The following is a 17,550-nucleotide window of genomic DNA, read 5'->3' on the forward strand; positions in this document are numbered from 1 at the left end:
GTAACTAAAAGCTAAAAAAGAAGAAAGCTTACCTCTTTTTTGGGAAACCTTGTTGGGAAATGAAGCCAATCGTAAGCTGTTTTTCTGGTGATGCTGGGATCAAGAATCCTGATTTGATTAGATTTGTATATCATGTTCAGAGCTGGTTTCTTCCAAAAGCCTTTAGCACTCTGTAACAGGCAAGTAACCACACATTTTTAACTGCTATACACAGTTGAATTTGTTTTGGTAGCAACTCTAATTCTAGCCAAAGCAAAATCCAAAAGCAGCACTTTGAGGAAGAAGAAAAGGAACGTTGAACCTCCTAGACAGAATTCAGTAAGAGTATGTGCCAAATTGTGCTCCTGCAACAGGACAAACCCCTGCTGCAGCAGAGGTTAGGGTTGGTTGGCTGGCAAGCATCTTTGCAGAAAAGTCCCTGGTGGACAACATGCACCAGCACTGTGCCCTGGAGGCAACAAATGCTTATGTACTTGGCTCCTTTAACAAGAGCATATGGAGCAAGTAGACCAGTGATCTCTCTCAAGTACTTTGAACTGAGCCTGCCTGTGGTCTCACAAACACCATTTTGGGTTCCTCCCAGCCCCAGTACAAGAGAGAGCATCGAACTGGGGCAAATTCAATAGAGGGTCACTAAAATGAGTAGAGGGCCAGGGCACATGTCGTGCAAGAAGGGTCTGAGGAGTGTGGTTTTTTTCAGCCCATCTTTAAATAACTGGTAGAGGATTAAAAAAAAAAACGACAGGATCAGACTAAGATCCTAGGGTGCACAGTGAAAGGATGAGGAGAAATTCTTTCCTGTGAAAGTAGTGCAGCACTGAAACAGAGGTTGTAGAAATATCCCTGGAAATAATTGAAACTTACCTGGACAAGGCCCTGAGAAACTGGTATAGCTTTGAGCTTGGACCCATTTTCTTTCAGCAGGGGTTTTGGACTTAAGACCTCCAAAGAGAGGTCCCTTAAAAAAACTATTCTGTAATTTCACCAGGTGCGCAGGATAAAATAACCTCGGAAATGGCTGGAGCACGTGCATCAGAATATGAAATGGTGCTAGAACAAGATAAATATATTTCTGAGAAGGTAGCTGCTTTGGGGCGAACAACCAAATTGAATGTACGAGTGAGAAAGAACAGAGGCATACAAAGGAAAGGGAAACTGAATAGACTGAATGGGAGATCCAGCATTCTTCCCAGCCAGGACAGCTAAGGTTAAAAGCAAAACACATACATCTCATAGGAGATGTATCTGTTTTGTGCGGCAAGCAGAGTGCAAAATTGCATAAATATTTAAACTCACAATTTTCTGACCACCTAGTATCTCCCAAAGCCACTTTAAGTCACGTGGTTTGAAGACGATGATCACAACAGTTGTATTGGGGTCGTAGTGGATCGGATCTGAGAAGATGGATTCTGGGTAAGAAAGGCGGAAAGTTGTCCTTCTCCCAACATCCTCTTCATACCCTATAACAGGGCCATTATTCATTCTGCAGAAGACAGAGATGCAGAGATTGCAATGACTACCCCACACATCTGTCCTTTCTATGTGTGGTTGGCACACACAGAAGTCTGCAAGGCAGGCAGCACATCCAGGCATGCAAGGGGTTAGGGGCCCAGTGTTCACTTATCACATTACACAGTTGATGAGCAATTATCAGGTGCCTCCTGCATCACCTGCTAACATAGAGGGATCAAGTACATATGGGAACTTGGCCAAGGTGGTTTAGAGTACAACTGCATGATTACTCATAATGTGTCACTTCAGCAGACACTTTCCAATTTTAAATCAATCACAGCAACTGGAGAAAAACTAAGAATATCTTGCTTGAAAAATTACCAGCTGCTCCATTCACATTACTAGATGACCTGATTCCCACAAAAGACAATTCAAGAGTGTTTTAATACTCTTCACTGTCTACAGCATATGGCAACAGGGATTATGACTGCATATATGATGCTGATACATATTTATAGCGCTTTTTGTTTTAATAGTTCCTGTACAGCTGCCACTGCTTTGTGTTACAACACATTAGTAAGCAGCAGGCAGGTAGCCTCTTCTGGGTAAGGTCTCTTTTGCTCTGAGGTGCCAAAGGAGCTGTGTTTAACTCTCCATCTTGCAGTTTTTGCTTGACAGCTGTGTTGCATATTCTTTGGAGTACTCAGGCATACTTCAGTCTGCTAACACAACTGACTGCTCACAATAGGAGGTATGTTGGTTGGGAACAAATGTTTTACAAAATAAGGCAGGTAGACAAAAGAACATTTCAAAGCTTTAATCACAACAAGTTATTAAATACAGAATGCAAACATCACCTCTTTGTTCATTCACAGTAAAAAAAATGCATACTGTATTTCTGAAGCAATTTTGGTTTTAGAACTGCCCATTTTTAAATGCGTGACACCGGCACATGTAAAGATTCCCATTTTAAGAAGAGCTAATAGATGTTCAGGAGCTTTTAAATTGAAGGATTAAATCCAAATACTTGAAATAAGTTAAAAATAATTCATGGAGCTTCCTTGCATCACTGACAGCAAAGTAACAATGAGGTTCAGACAATATTGAAGCAGAAACTGAAATGGCAAAGGTTTTAATGAAAGAGGGTTCAGGCACATCATCTGACAAGATACCTACTGGCAGAAAGGCCATGTTATTGGTTACTATCTCAGTTTCTGTAGAGAAGAAACGGATGATTTTTTAAAAATTCTTATTATGCAGAAAATACTGTTATAATTAGCTAAATAGTCCATTTCAGCTTGCTTGGCATTAGAACATCCCCACACACCAACACACCCACACACCCTGAGCACTTTTTCAGTTTCCCTGATCTAAATACCTCTCCTCCAGATCCCAGCACCCTCTGGTATGCTTCCAGTACAAGCTAACATGTTTGAGGAAGAGATAGACGCTAACATCATGCTCCAGATGACACGTGCCTTGAGGTGGACTTCACAGTGTAAGTGTTACTTTTAATCCACTCCAAGCAATGCATGTGCTAGCACAAAGGAAAGACAGGCATGGTGTGGAAAGTAAGAGGCAGGGCTGCCCAGGATGCTGGCTCACAGCAAGGGGCACATACAGGGCTCTGGACTGTCACATACCCAGACCCATCTCTGATAGCAGCATCTTGCATGCATGTATCCATCCATGAAACAGAATGCACACATTGTTCCTCCCTTGCATCTGTCTAATAAAACTGATTTTTTTTTTTTTAAGGATGTAACAGAATAATGGGAGCTTTTATGCATTTTCATTTGTATATTAACTGAACTATAAAGCTACTGGCTTACAACAGAAGTTTGTAACTCCCCATATGTGAAGAAAATGAAAAATAAATACTATTTACCTTATTATCACATCATATGAGTCAATTTTTTCCCCTAACGTCTTATTTCGAAGTACTCCTCCGTTACCGACCACAACACACCGTCGACAGGAAACGCTGCAGAACAAACACAACTTTAATATGCATTACACCCCCTGTTTCAATATTGTAATTAACATAGCTGCCTCACGAGCATTTAGCTGATTTAGTTATTAACAACCAGCGTACTGTATCATTGACACTCCTCGTCTACTACACAGGAGCACAGATCCTGTTTCTCACACTAAATTTTTCAAAATTGGGCTACATTTTTTTTTTTTTTTTAGGAACACAAAAGCCAGGAAATGGCTGTTCCTGTGCAAAACAGTAACTACATGTTGGTTTTCTAGCGGTTTGTTGTTTAAAACATATATAGCTAGTTTGTGATGTGTCTGCCACTCAGTAAACCATCTTCCACAACACTTCAGATTTTTCCTAGTCTACCAACTGGGATAGTTTTCCCAGATTCGCTCTAAATCAAATTAAGATGCTCCTGCAAAATTGCACAACTCCACAGCTCGAGACCTCTAATAAAAGCGACAGTGACAAGATTTAGGTTTACAATCTAGTTTACAAACCTCTGAATTGTACGAGTAAAAATGACAAACAATGTCTCTTTACACAAATATAATGCTGTTGAATTTTCTCCATCTACTTAGGAAGTGCTGTCTAACTTATGTAAGCATGTGCTGAAGTGCACATTGCCATGTGCTAAGAAGAAGGATGATAAAAAAAAGCTGCGTTTTCATATGACTAGATTCAAATCAGACAGCATCACTAGGTATATAAAACACAGAGGAAAAAAATAGATCTTATGATACATCCGAAGTAACCCATCCTTTTGAATTCAGGATATATTCACAGCTAAAAAGCGTATGAAAAAACATTATGTAAACACAGATGCTAAACTTATGAAATGAAATTCTAGTGGTAAAAATTCTCCAAGGAGTTGTCCCAAGTCTTCTATTCATATCTTTTGCTCTCTACTGCCTATTTCAGTGCTAGCAGAATGTGTGCTTTGGTTTCAAAAAGGAGACTAGACAGGCTTGGTCTCATTTTTCTCAGGGAGCATTGCCTCTTTATGGAAGGCTTGTGGTCTTACATGCTATATGTAAACCCATACAGTTCTTCAAACTAGAAAAAGGCTCTGTACCATTTCTTACTGCAAGGGACCACAATACCAAGTCATAAAGAATACTTTAACCTGTATTAAATGCCCCTTGTAGCACTTTATGCAGACTGATTAACATCTTACTCCTTGGACAGTCCAACTCATTTTTTCAGTTGAGGAGAGTATTATTCAACATCAGTGAAAACAGACGGTTCCAGCCCAGACTGGCATCTCAATGTACGAAGTAGTTCCTACAAAATTGTTAGCAGTTATTCTGCACTGTGTATGAACTAGTGGAAAAGAAACTGTGACCAAAACCAGTGCTGAAAACCTGAAGCTTATAGAAAAGCTTAAACCAAAATAAATGCCAACTGTTAAAATAACTATGTTTCAAAAGAAATGCTGAGCTGGCAGCTTTTCACCTGCTGCTCTAAGACCACATCTGCAGAGGGAGTTGCCTTTATTAATTTAAAAATGTATATACACGCACACTATACATTTCATATATGTATGTATGTATGTATCTTTGACCAACCTGTTAAGTACCTCTAAATCAATATACACATCCAACAAAATCTAGAACCACTAAACACATCTCTTAGGGTACAGTGACATGGAAAACGCTGGCTCACCTTTCTCTAGTGTTTCCTAAACAGCTTAGGAGATGCCAAGTGTTCACAAAAAGAAAAAGATTTCTAACTAACGCCACAATTCCATGAGACTTGGTACCTCCAAAAATCAGAGGACTTGGTACCTCCAAAATCAGAGGGGCAAAACCTGCTGCACCATCTTGCCCTCAGTATGCCCATTCCCTCTACCACTACAAAACCATTCCTTCTATTCCTAGATTACTCCTGCCCATACATTTCCAACTATTTTTTTCAATCTAGCTTTAAGACATCCTGAGAAAGCATGCAGATGAACATGCAATGATTGCAGGTGAACTCCTGCAACGCATACAGTGGGAGGAAGGGAATAGAAGTTACCCTTCTTCTGAATTATACTTTTTACTTGCAACTGTACCACAGAGCTCAAAGCAAGACCCTGGGCCGTGGAGAAACAGCAGTAAAGAGAAACAGGAAGAAAAAAAAAGAAACGGACAAAAAACCGTCATCAGGAAGCGATGAAAGCAGAACAAAGGAAAGGTGAGAAAGCACATCGCACTTTCTTGTCATTTACAGCATGCCTCTAAATCACTGAGTTTCAGTCATCTAGACCGCAGCTGGGTAACTGTGAGGTACAAACCTCATCACCATAACACTAATCCTAAACAAGTGATTTCTATTATTGTGATCATGATAAGCAGCCAAGAAGTTACTTGAGGCTACACTGCTAGTTCTGTCCCTTGTAGCTGAATTTTAAGTGATTCCTTACACTACATATCTTTCCATTTTTGGCTGAAGTGACAATTGGAGTTGAAGTGACAACTGGAATTCACCATGTCCATCCCTAGCTATTGAAATAATGCCTTGGACTCTGGTGTAAAACTGAGCAGTTCTTCAGTTTCTCCTCTTTGCAGTTGTGATGTGGCAGGACACCCAGGGCAAGGAGGTAAAATTAAATGTGAATTTAGAGCTGGGCAACTGAGGTTCATGCAGCTACAGAAGCTCAGTAGCTGCTCTCAAGTCAAATCCACTCACTCCCTCTTACTGAGAGATGCAGACCAGATCTTGTTCATGGCTTTTTAACAGTGACTAGTACTACTTAGACAGAAAAGCAGACTGAAATTTGAAGCTTGATAAAGCTTTAAGATTCCAGTAATCTTAATAACATGTACTGGAAAAAATGTTATCAGCTGCCTTCAAATAACCAATAAAGCATCTGATACTGGTATGTGAACTTTTGAAACGGGTATCAAAGTCAACAAGCAGATCAAATACTTATGAATGAATGATGAAGTATACGTGTCATTGTACAGTCAGAAATAGAGAAGCATTTGAAAGATCAGCTTTTACCCTCTGTCAGGCCCTGGAAGTTGAAGAAGGCCAACTCAAACAGGAAGTTTGGTATGAATGTGCCATTTCTGAATCATCTCCTCCCCTCAGCACCCTCCCTCCAGTGCTGGAGAGTCTCCAGTTATGATTAATAGGTCTACGTCCACAGTACCATAGATTGCATTGATAAGCACAGAAGAAAATGGTTTATTCTAGAGACTAGATAACATTTGCATGTGTGCATTGGGTGTAACACCAGTGCAAACAGAAAACAACTTCACAGGAAACCTGAGTTATGAAATGGAGGTAAAGAATACGTAGCAAGGCTCGATTGCATTCAAAGATACTTAAACTGACCTGTACTTACTGCAGATCACAGAAGTGAACTACTGATTTTAAGCTACCTGTTATTCCCAGATGTTTTACCAGCCCCTTTTTCTTAGTTTCCTTTTTCATGTTAAAAAAAAAAAATGCTTATCCTTTCTTCACACTGATAAATCAACATGAAGAGAAGTAAATTCAGATGTCCTTAAATGACATCAGGTATGCTATACACGAAATATGATGGACTGAGATGTCTGGAGGTCCAGTTTGCAATCTCCAGCACAGTATTTAAGAAAGGAAAAAAGATTAAGACCTGGGATATAACAACAGTTATAGGAATGGTTCAGGTGACTATGAGATTACATTTAGATGTCGGAAATCTACTCAGTATATACATGGATGCAAAATCACATGGTAATTGATCTCCAACACCTAAATGAAATCCCTTAGTCAGTCACTCAAACCATTTCCCTATTCATATTGTGTACAAGAGCCTCTTAATTTAAAGATTAGACATTGGTTTGCATAATTTTGTTTATATGGTGAAATGCTAAAAGAAACGTTTTCCTTGTCACATAGAAGAAAAATACTGTTAAGCTGAAATGTAGCCTTTAAAGGGCAAGAAGGTTGCATCATCTGCATTCCTCTAGGGGAAAAAAAAAGCATCTTGACCTCAGCTGCTTTAGCCCATACCCCCAGTAGCCTGTTGAGGAATGCAAATTATTTCCTTTGAGGTTATTTGGTAAAAGGAGGATGCAGAGGTCATATATTGTTGTTTTAGTATTGTGTAAGTGTATTTGTAAGAATTCACCACTGATAAGCTTGAAGTCCTAAAAGTGCCCACCACTCATAAGGAAGTGGGTGGAACAGGTGTCTGGAGGGTATTCTATGCATATATCCCTAGCCTGGAAAATCCTTTTCCCTACAAGCTACTCCACTGAAGTCAGTGACACTGTTCCCTTCTGAACTGTTTTGCAAAACGAGACCTTTACACAGTGAGAATTCAACCTAAGCTTTAAAAATTGCACTACTCAGGAAAAAAAAAATCTTTTGTATCTCACTACATACAGTTTTACCAATATTGCGTGCAAATACAGCTCATGTACATGAATTTGATGCTCATTTTGCCTAACGTTTGTTAAAATACTTTAAAGTAGGTTTTCCACCCCAACAAAAGTTTACAGGGAAATTCAGTTTGCATTCTGCCAAGAAGGCAGTGGTAGGTGACAGCAATACACAACTGCCTAATAATTCTGTTACTATATTACTGGAGAATGTTGTTAGGATCAATTCCCAAAATGTTTCATATTTAAAAGCCACTGTATATTGGCTAAATGTATATTTAAAAGCTCTTTCCCACTACAGTGATTCATGCCCTATCAGTGCTATACAGAAGAAACAAATAATTAAGAAAGAACAAATTGTATGAAGTCATTGTACATTCAATTCATTTACGCTACTGCTTATTAAGTAGTAATAGTTCTCACTTTGCTTTGGTACTACTTTTATTAAAAGAATCATACTTCCCAGAACCACTAAACATGCCTCTATCTCAAGTGGAAAATCTACATTCAAAGGCTCCCTTTACTTCTGAGATACAGGAGAGACACTTGAATTCAGGATATACTATGCTGTACTATGAGGTTCTTTACTTTACAGCCAAAATTATTAGTGAACTTGTCATTTCAGTAAATTTCTAATATAACCTTTGGCATTCTCCTTCAAACTCCAGACAAAAGCCTAGCCTTTCTCAACCACTTCTGTGCAAGTTTCCTCAGTTATCCTACTCCTGATAGAGGGTGGGTACTGGGTTGCTTTTTTCTATTTTTTTCCCTCTCCTCCTTCTGAACTTTAGAGTAAACCTGAACATCCTAGAATTAGATATTAAACACAAAGAGAAGGAGTACCATAGATGAAGAAAGAAAACCGGGTATTAAAAAAAAAGAGGTAATTCTTATGTTTGAAAACCGATTATTTTGTTCATATTGCACCTAGATTTAATTAAAATGTGATCCTGTCATTTGACTTGGAGCAACAATCTTCTGTTTGATCTCCTTGATTAAAAAAAAGGATAGTCAACCTCAGTATTATTTGCATCCTACTTTATTAAGTATTCTGTACATTACCATTGTATAAGGTAGGTTCTCAGCCCATTTGCTTGACTGCAAAGAAATCATTTGCGTCACTTGGTAAACACATGATTTTAGTGCCTCTGCCAACCACACTACCCTACATCAAAAAACAAACAAAGCAAACAAAAAGGAACAAGAGAAAAACACATACACACACAAAAAGACCACCTCCAAAAAATCAACAAACAAAAAAAACTCTTGACAGAAATTGCTTCTAACAAAGACATAAACAAGACAACCTAATGCATGGAAAGCAAGTTATTTATGGCATGCTCCATGCTGAGCCAGACTCTGCTTACTCTAGAACTGCCAGGAAAGATCTTTCCTGGCTGCGTTAAGTCTCCCCTGGGAACAGGACACAGTCATTTATGGGAAAAGGAAATTGAACATACATATGAGTAAGTGTGTGCAGTAGGACAACGGATGCAGTAGGTTGAGGATACACAGGTAAGATTTCTTTTATCAATCTACAATCTTCTGAAAATATTTGAGATATGCAGAGATGGTGAAAGTCATCTACTTACACTAGTAATGACTTCAAAAGAGATTGTGTGCAATTTTTAAGGGGGTAGGAAGCTGGGACTGTGTTCAGACAGCACATTCCTAACGCAGTTAGAGAAAAAAAAAATAGGGATTTTAAGCTCCCTCACAGAAAAATTATTCTTGAATGTTGGTGCTACAAGTGTTTAAAGCCAAATTTATTTAAACCTTGAAATTAGTTACATAGACACTGTAGGCCTGTTGGAAACTGTAGGTCTGACCTGCACCTTAGGAACCTGAGTGATTTCAGGATAGTGTCACTGACACTGCTTTACGGATAAATCTTGAACGTTAAAAATGCAATGAACAAAAACGGTAGCAAATAAGCCATCTCACCTGTCATCTTCATTGGACAGTCCACAGTTTTGCAGTCTTGAAAGAGCTAAACGAAAAAATTGCTCTAGAAAGAAAATATAAAGAAGATTTTAATGAAAACATTCAGTACTTTCCACTATGAAAGTAAAAGTATGCCACCCTGACTACAGCCTTTTCAGATACAATAGTTTTTACGCACTATTCAGATGAACTCAAAAATGAGAACACTTGTAGTTTAAAGTCACAGGTCAATCAATGATGCCAAGGAAATTCAAATTTATCAGAGCTCCTCTCTTGGAAGCTTTTCCTGCCTCCACACTCACATGTTGGAAAACAGCATGAGATTTGCCTCAAAAATAAAAAAAATATACAGTTACAAGTACATATTGGAAGAGTTTCCAAGACCTGCATCCTAATTGGCTTTGGTTTTTATTCGACCCATCTTCAACAGCAACAGATGCAGCATTGTCTCAAGAGGAGGGACCACCCAGCCAAGGACAGGAACTGTATTACACATCTTGGGAGAAGACATGAAAGCAGCCTGCATTCACTGGCAAATCTGAGCAGAGGCACCTCTCCAGCCCACCCCTGTGGGCACGCACCTGCTGGACACTCACATACCTCTTGCTCAGAGCAGGACTGAACAAATCTCATTCTCAGATGTATATTTCCCTCATCAGTGCCCCAGAGGGTATTTTTCCCCTCATCAGTGCCCCAGAGGTGTGGGAAAACACACCATCCTTGTTACGCTGATGGAGGATAAGGTGAGAAGCTAAAGCCCAGATCTGCAGGTATACTACAACAGTGCACTGCTCAGCATTAAAAACTCTGAAGCCACTCAAGAGTTTACAACCCTTTCTAAAAGGAAAACTAAAGCCTAGGCTCTCTGACCCCACCTACTCTACCCGTTACCAACACAGACATTAGCAGACAAACACCGTGTGAGTGCAGCAGCCATGCAACGGTGGGACTACCCTCTGCGGTCACAGCAACACCCCCCAACTGGGGGAGACAGTCCTGTAAAAGGGAAATTTTGCTGATGTAACCACACCAAGCTGGGGAATATTTGCCTCGGTAAGACTCTGGACCCTGATCAACTTAGGTGTGTTGATTGAAATCCATTGCACTCACCAAAGCACAAGCTAAATATCTTTAGTGCTCCAGTCCACATACAAATGAAAGGAAGCTGAATAAACTCTACTCTTCCTTACTCCCATCTTTCTGGGGCTCTCTCCCAAGAGGGAGAACTCCCCTCCCTGCAGTGTTTCTTTTAAGAGCCAGAAATTGTGAGGTCAGATGCATGAAATAGAACATTAAGCAACTGGTAGGTGACCCAAAAGGATTGGCATTGATGAACAAGAAACATCAGGCCCATAGATTGAGATGGCCTTCCATCACATTTGGGTATTTACGTTTATAAACGGGTATGTAGGGAACACATACCTGCTCTCTTTATTCCATAAGGTAGCTCAAACTTATCACTTCCATGGAACTCTGCCGCTCTGATAAAATCGTTGGCACACAGGAATGGGTATATTTTGTCAACACTAATGAAGGGGAAAAAAAAAGATTTTTTTTTTTTTTTTTTACACACATCCACATGGTGTATTTGATTAAGACAATAATTCATACAGTCACTTTTAAAAAGACTCTTATCCTACTTAAAAATTGATAATACTTGGCTGTTTCAAAAGAAGAAAACTCATGATCACAGGGAAAGAAAGCAGGTGACAGGAAAGGGGAAAACATTATAATGGAAAATTCTGGTAGGGAGTGAGATAAGAGGACTTTGCTAGTATAAGTTATGTAGATTCATTAAAATTGCATGCACTGAAAAAGCTTGTATCATTAGAAAGCATATTTGATAGAAATCTTAACCTTGTAAGACAACTAGCAACTTCTGGTTTGAGAAGTAAATAATCACACTGAGGGGAAAAAAGGAATAATAGTGGCAGCTAGAAAAAAAGTTATTATATAAGGCAATTAAATAAGTAGGAATGGGATTTGAAGCAAAGTATTTTAATTGAAAAATCCCATCTCCTGCAAATTTCACCTTATATGAGAAGCACACCCACTCCAAACAAGTGGCACTTTATGGCTACGTTGACATTAGTCAGTAGTTTGGGGCAACAGGAGTAGACCCATACAGCAAAAAGGTATGGAGTTCCCATGTCTGGGTTACACACGTCTCAGGTATTTTGCTTTGGACTAATACTAGTGGGGTCCCACGGACTGAACACCCCCTATCAGCTGCAGCACATCAGGTGTGCTCCTGCAGTGCATCTTGTGGTGCAGCACTGTCTGAAAGGAGCCCAGTCCAGGTGTGCCAGGACTGCTCTGCAACGAGAAGCCCAGCACATGGAGATCACGAGGAGGTTTGCCTCAAAAGCACATTCCTCCTACAAACTGGAACAGGAGTGTGTCACACCTTATATGCATCAAGATGGAAACAACAGGTCACTTCTAAAGACAGTAGCCACAGCCAAGGGTTATTTCATAGCAGGGAAGGGACTCTATTACCATATCTGTCAAAAATCAAGACAACTGAATGAACAGTCAACCTCGATCCTGTCACATGCTACCATACCCTCAGTTTCACCTCATGGTTAAGTCAACTTGAGCTCACCAAACTGGTTGACTTTGCAGCAATCCTGCATGCTGGGTCTTCTATTAAAATGTAAACACAGAGGTATGCAGTCACAGGGAGAAAACCTGGAGTGTTGACCATAAATACCCACAGCCAGCACATGACTTGTTGCTCCATTAAGAATATTAATAGCTGTAAACACACACATAGCTCTCTCACAGTCCCACAAATCAAGTGTCTCATTCTTTAAGTTCCATGTGCTCAGAAGGTACACAATCCACACACCAAGAACTGGGCTATAGGTTAACTGAGCAAGAACAGCTAACTGAGACATCACGCACTAAACTCTCAAATTAATAACTTGCCTTGCTGTTCAGAAGCAGCTGGTAAGCTTAGCCATAATAAATAATTTACCTGCTGCAAAAGGATTCTTAATTCTGGCACTTCTAGCTCCGGTTCATTTCCAATAAATAATTCTGCTAGGTTAGATACCCTTTCAACCTCCCCAGGCTATTACCAAAGTGCACAGACCAGATATTCAGCTCACATAAGCTATACCAGTAAAGGACCTATGGAAATATCCAAGAGACTCAGTCCTAGCTCTGAACCTACCTTCCTGCTGTGCATCTCTGAGTCCATCCCTGCCCCCTTGCTCAGGAACAAAGCTACCCTGCTGTGCCTGACACCAAGACAGCCTGGGCACTCTGTGGGCACGGGACCTAGGACCACCTTTCTGAGACATGCAGCTAACCAAGACTCAAAGGCTAGGGGACTGCTCTGGGGAGGAGAAACTTGAGATCCTCGCATGTTCTTTAAAATAATAGCAGTGCTGAATCAAAGTCCTGTTTTCTTATACAGGAAAAATACTTAAAAAAAAAAAAAGTAAAAGTAATAATATCTTTGCTTCAGCCAGGACTTGATCTAAACATTTTCCCAAGCTTTTCTCAGGGCCATGCTTAATGTTTGCTCAGATAAAAACAAAGCCAACAATACAGCCTGTCTGCTCCTGCAGCGTTACTTTGATCATTCTAAGACACAATTCTAATAACAAAAACTCCCACTATTTCTTGACAGACATCTGAGACACACTTTTGTGACCAGACACCTCCTATGTTTTGGGTAAAAGCTCTTCCTTTTCAGTTGACTGCTTCGTAACAAAGGAAACTTCCCCTGAGTATCTTAAAGCAGAGAACACCAGCATGCAATTCAATAGCACCTATCCAAGGAACAAAACCATAAACAATCCCAAGTTTCATTAAAATTTAATTCTACTAAAATTAAGAATCCATTTAAAATGAGGGGGTGTGGATGAGTTTTTGCATGTTTCATACTCTTCTCTCTGGAAAAAATGAAGAGACTTTCAAAACTTCTCTGGCCTCTGGCTGCTACAAAGTGCTTAGCTATCAAAAAAATAATCTTTTAATTCAATGCTCTTAATAGCAGAATAATTGAGTTTCAGTCTTGGACCTGAACACTTCTTTTACAAGAACAGCATGGGAAGGAAAAAAAAGATCAGGGCTTGTATTTCAATCAAGAAAATAGTTTCACCGTTACTGGCTACAACACAAGCAGGATTACTTTTTTATTCAATACATATACCAGCATATTGAGCTAGTTGCGTTGTATCGCTCAGATGCTGAACAATGACAAGCTAGACAATTTGTGTTGCCACAACCAGGAAAAACAACAATGAACACAAACCCAGAAGCCTGTACTTACAGGAATGAATCAAAATGTGAAATAGTCCAGAACATGTAAATAACCAATATTTCTACTTAAATCACCACCACCTTTCCTCCCCCCTCTCCCTTCTCCCAGAATACTCACTCCAGTAAAGATTCAAATGCTGGTTTCAGGAGACATGTGTCTAGCATGTTCCTTCTCTCCACAGCCGTAGGTAGCAGCCTGCGAGAGAATTTCAAAGAAATAGCAAGAACGGGAAGGGGCAGCAGCAACAAGGTAGAGAAACGTGGACAAGCAAAACAGTAAGCTGACTGAGTTAACACTATGGCAAATTTTCATGATTGCTTCTGTTGGTATTATGAAGATGGGTCTTTCTGATTACAGTATGATTATTTTCCCTAGTAAGGCTTTTATTCTACAGTGCTCCTCCGAGGGGTCTGCAGCCATAACCAGAAGTTCTATCTCAGACCCACCTGCAGACAAACAGGACACTTCAGCTGAATCACCCTTGCAGCCATTCGAGATAGCTGCACTAGCACTTCTCAAAGAGGAGGGAGGAGTCTTTTTTGGGAGATGGAAAGAGACTGCACCACAGTGGGCACTTCAAGGAAAATGAGATTATATCAGGGTAAGTGATTCCCCATAATGAGGCTAGAAGGCCAAGACTTACACTTCTAAGCACATTCCTGTCTTGATGCTTTAGCTCCTTTATGAACAAATATGAAGCCCAGAAGGGCGGGTAAAGATCACCATGAGCAAAACTTGCATCTGGGCTGCATTAGGAACAGAAGGATGAAACCGCCACATTAGAGCCACAAGCCAAGCAGACCATTAAGGTTAATTGCTTTCTGTACCCTCAAGACATCATGTGAATACTGACACTGAGAAAGCACCCTGTGAAATGGAGCAGCTGGTCAGCTCATTGCTTTCTAGAATCAACCGCACAGACAGCATTTTGCAGGACAGCTTCAGAGGGAATGAAGACCTTCTTTCACATTCTATCATATGCCCTCGTTAGCCTCACAAACCTAATTTAGCACACAAGATCTGCTTGTATGAACATTAGCACATCACATAAGTGAACCACGCCTCTGATTTATTAAAATTAAGCTCATAAGTTGCCCTCATAGCTCTAATTTTACTCAAATATAACTCCAAATTCCAGGAATTTGGAGGATGTAAACAAACATCCTTCCAGCAATTCATTGCTTTCCACTGATAAGTGGCCATAAATATTAACCAAACACTGGAGATATGACATAGACAAATTCCTTTCTATCAGACACGTTACAATTGTGTTCATAACAAACACTCAGTGGACACAGCTGTACAATGACCAGCTGAACCAAGACCATGGATTTTATTCTCACCCACCCACCCACAAAAAACACACACACACAAAAGTGATCACACAAAACCACTCAACTGCTGAACTTACTGGGTAACTCCACTAGCCTCATTGGAAGAAGGAGCCCTCACAGAAGAAGTCTGTCCATAAAAGCTAATCCTGCAAAAGGGGAAATGGTGTAACACTGAGGTTTGCTATACAAAGAAACCGCAACAGAGAACCATTCATATCAATTGTACACTGGGAAAGTCAATGGAAGCTCAACTTCTGCAATAAGCACCCTTAATTTTAGGTCCCATGTCACCTGTCTTGTACACCCTGGAGACAGCAGGGGCCTGCTTCCCAGAATTTTGCCTCTGGGACTTAACAAGTTTCAGCTTTGCAAGAAGGAGCCCACTCCAACTGCAGATATTCCCATGCGTGAGGCAGGTCTCTGCTATATCATTTATCAGACACCTAAAGCAACAGCTAACACTAAACACACAAGCGGGTGGACAACACAGAGACATGACACAGAAGAAGATCTCTTCTTGCTGGAGCACCTCTTTTCATGGAACTCAGAGTGGCTTCCTATCTTTGAGGTCCTGACCTCTCCATAAAAACAGGTTCAAATTGGCTTAAAACCGACACAAGAGGAGGGGTGACAGAACAATCACACGCATTCCCTTATGGTACACACACAAAGAACAAAACAGAAAACTCACAAAGCACATATATCCACAGTAGTAATCCCTTCTGTTGATTACTCTTAAACAGCTATTCAGCAACAAAGCAACTAACAGCTACATATTTCATACGGGCATGGAGGTATAAGCAAAGTGTCACCATACCAGTAGAGGTTATTTCTCCACAAATTTCCATGCAGTATACCATACATAACAGCAGCAGCCAGGATAAAAAACAGAAGAATTCGTTTCATGACTGGTAGACCTGAAATAAGGAAAAAAAGAAAATAAGAAATTTAAATCCAACTTACAATATTAAAATGAACTTCTACAAAAAACTCCTACATCTTGCAACCTATGAAAGGAAGTCACCACTATTACAGCCATTTTCCATCACCACAAATTTGACAGGATCATTCCAGCCTGTTTTCTCACACCAAGTCCCAGTAACTGGAGTTGAACACTGCTCTGCACCTAACATATGTGCATATTCTGCACAGTAACACAAATATGGAGAAAGGCTCACTCTACGTTCCCTCTGAAGAGGGTGGAAAAAGGCAGACTCTTCCAGACACATCAGAGTAGGAGCTCCATTCTGTCCACTGGTAGCCCAAAGAAACCAGCCTCTTGGGTCAGAAGTTAGCCTTTACAGGTACCTGTTCTTCTCTTCCTTCTTACTCCACCCACCATCAGTTTCCATAATTACACAGCTAAACAAGCATGCGTGCTTTGCAGGAGGCAGATAGGCTGACGCCAGTGAATCTGCCACAAATCGCTACTGGCTTTTTAAGGACCGCTGAATATTGTTAAAGTCTGGGTTTGGTCATTTAAAGCTGCACTGAAGCTGTCTGCTAACATCCTTGTGTCAGGACTTGATGAGTGGGCAGGACACAGGCCAGACTTCACTGCTTAATGACAGAAAAATGCTATTCTCATGTATTGCAAAGCAAAGAAGAGAGAAATTAGGACCAAATATTTTGAAAGCACTTAGAACTTGCTACGTTTTAGAGAAAGAGCAGAGACGGTATTTGTTTTTGTTTTTTCAAGTAGAGTTTTCACCTTATTGCACAGATTAGTAAAACAAAGCCAAAGAAATACCAGAAGCACACACTTCTCCACGCTCGACAGGGGAAAAGCAAGTTGTGCATTGCTCACATCTTAACACACTGAGCTGCCTTTTCAGGCTTTATGAATGAACTGTTGTTGCTTAACCCTCTGAAAGTCCAAAATAGACACTCTGGCCACAAATTACTGTGGAAATTTACTCGAGAGCCATACCCTTCTATTATTTTCATCTCTCCCCCTATCATGGTATGGGTAAGCAGGTTCAATACACACAATACATAAACACCTACTTGTACATGTATGTATTCTAAAGTGAAGGTAACAAATAGCTGTTCAACAGAAACAAGCCACATCCAAACAAGCATACAGCTGCATACTGCTGCTGCATTTTCCAAAAGCAAACCCTTTGGCTTTATGTTTTTTTGTTGTTGTTGTTAATTCCATATTGTTGTTTTTTTTTTTTTAAGAATATTTAGAGTTGCTGTTAT

At 40.1% G+C, this 17,550-nt stretch overlaps 1 protein-coding gene across 20 annotated transcripts in view; it reads right to left on the minus strand.

Annotated features, from left to right (window-relative positions):
- Positions 1 to 17,550, minus strand: part of ST3GAL6 (ST3 beta-galactoside alpha-2,3-sialyltransferase 6) — a 72,578-nt gene that overhangs the window by 6,298 nt on the left and 48,730 nt on the right. For 13 of the 20 annotated variants that reach the window (XM_080565641.1, XM_080565642.1, XM_080565640.1 and 10 more), the window contains 8 exons: positions 16,163 to 16,262; positions 15,423 to 15,491; positions 14,129 to 14,206; positions 11,158 to 11,261; positions 9,736 to 9,799; positions 3,341 to 3,436; positions 1,297 to 1,483; positions 33 to 170 (listed from right to left, as the gene is read on the minus strand). In XM_080565641.1, coding sequence (XP_080421767.1) covers positions 33 to 170; positions 1,297 to 1,483; positions 3,341 to 3,436; positions 9,736 to 9,799; positions 11,158 to 11,261; positions 14,129 to 14,206; positions 15,423 to 15,491; positions 16,163 to 16,251 — 825 coding nt within the window. In that variant the 5' untranslated portion in view covers positions 16,252 to 16,262. The remainder of the gene's footprint in view (positions 1 to 32; positions 171 to 1,296; positions 1,484 to 3,340; positions 3,437 to 9,735; positions 9,800 to 11,157; positions 11,262 to 14,128; positions 14,207 to 15,422; positions 15,492 to 16,162; positions 16,263 to 17,550) is intronic. The other 7 variants (XM_080565637.1, XM_080565643.1, XM_080565634.1 and 4 more) reach the window with 1 other exon arrangement.

Source organism: Anser brachyrhynchus (assembly GCF_964034855.1).
Source record: "Anser brachyrhynchus genome assembly, chromosome: 1".
Taxonomy (NCBI): Eukaryota; Metazoa; Chordata; class Aves; order Anseriformes; family Anatidae; genus Anser; species Anser brachyrhynchus.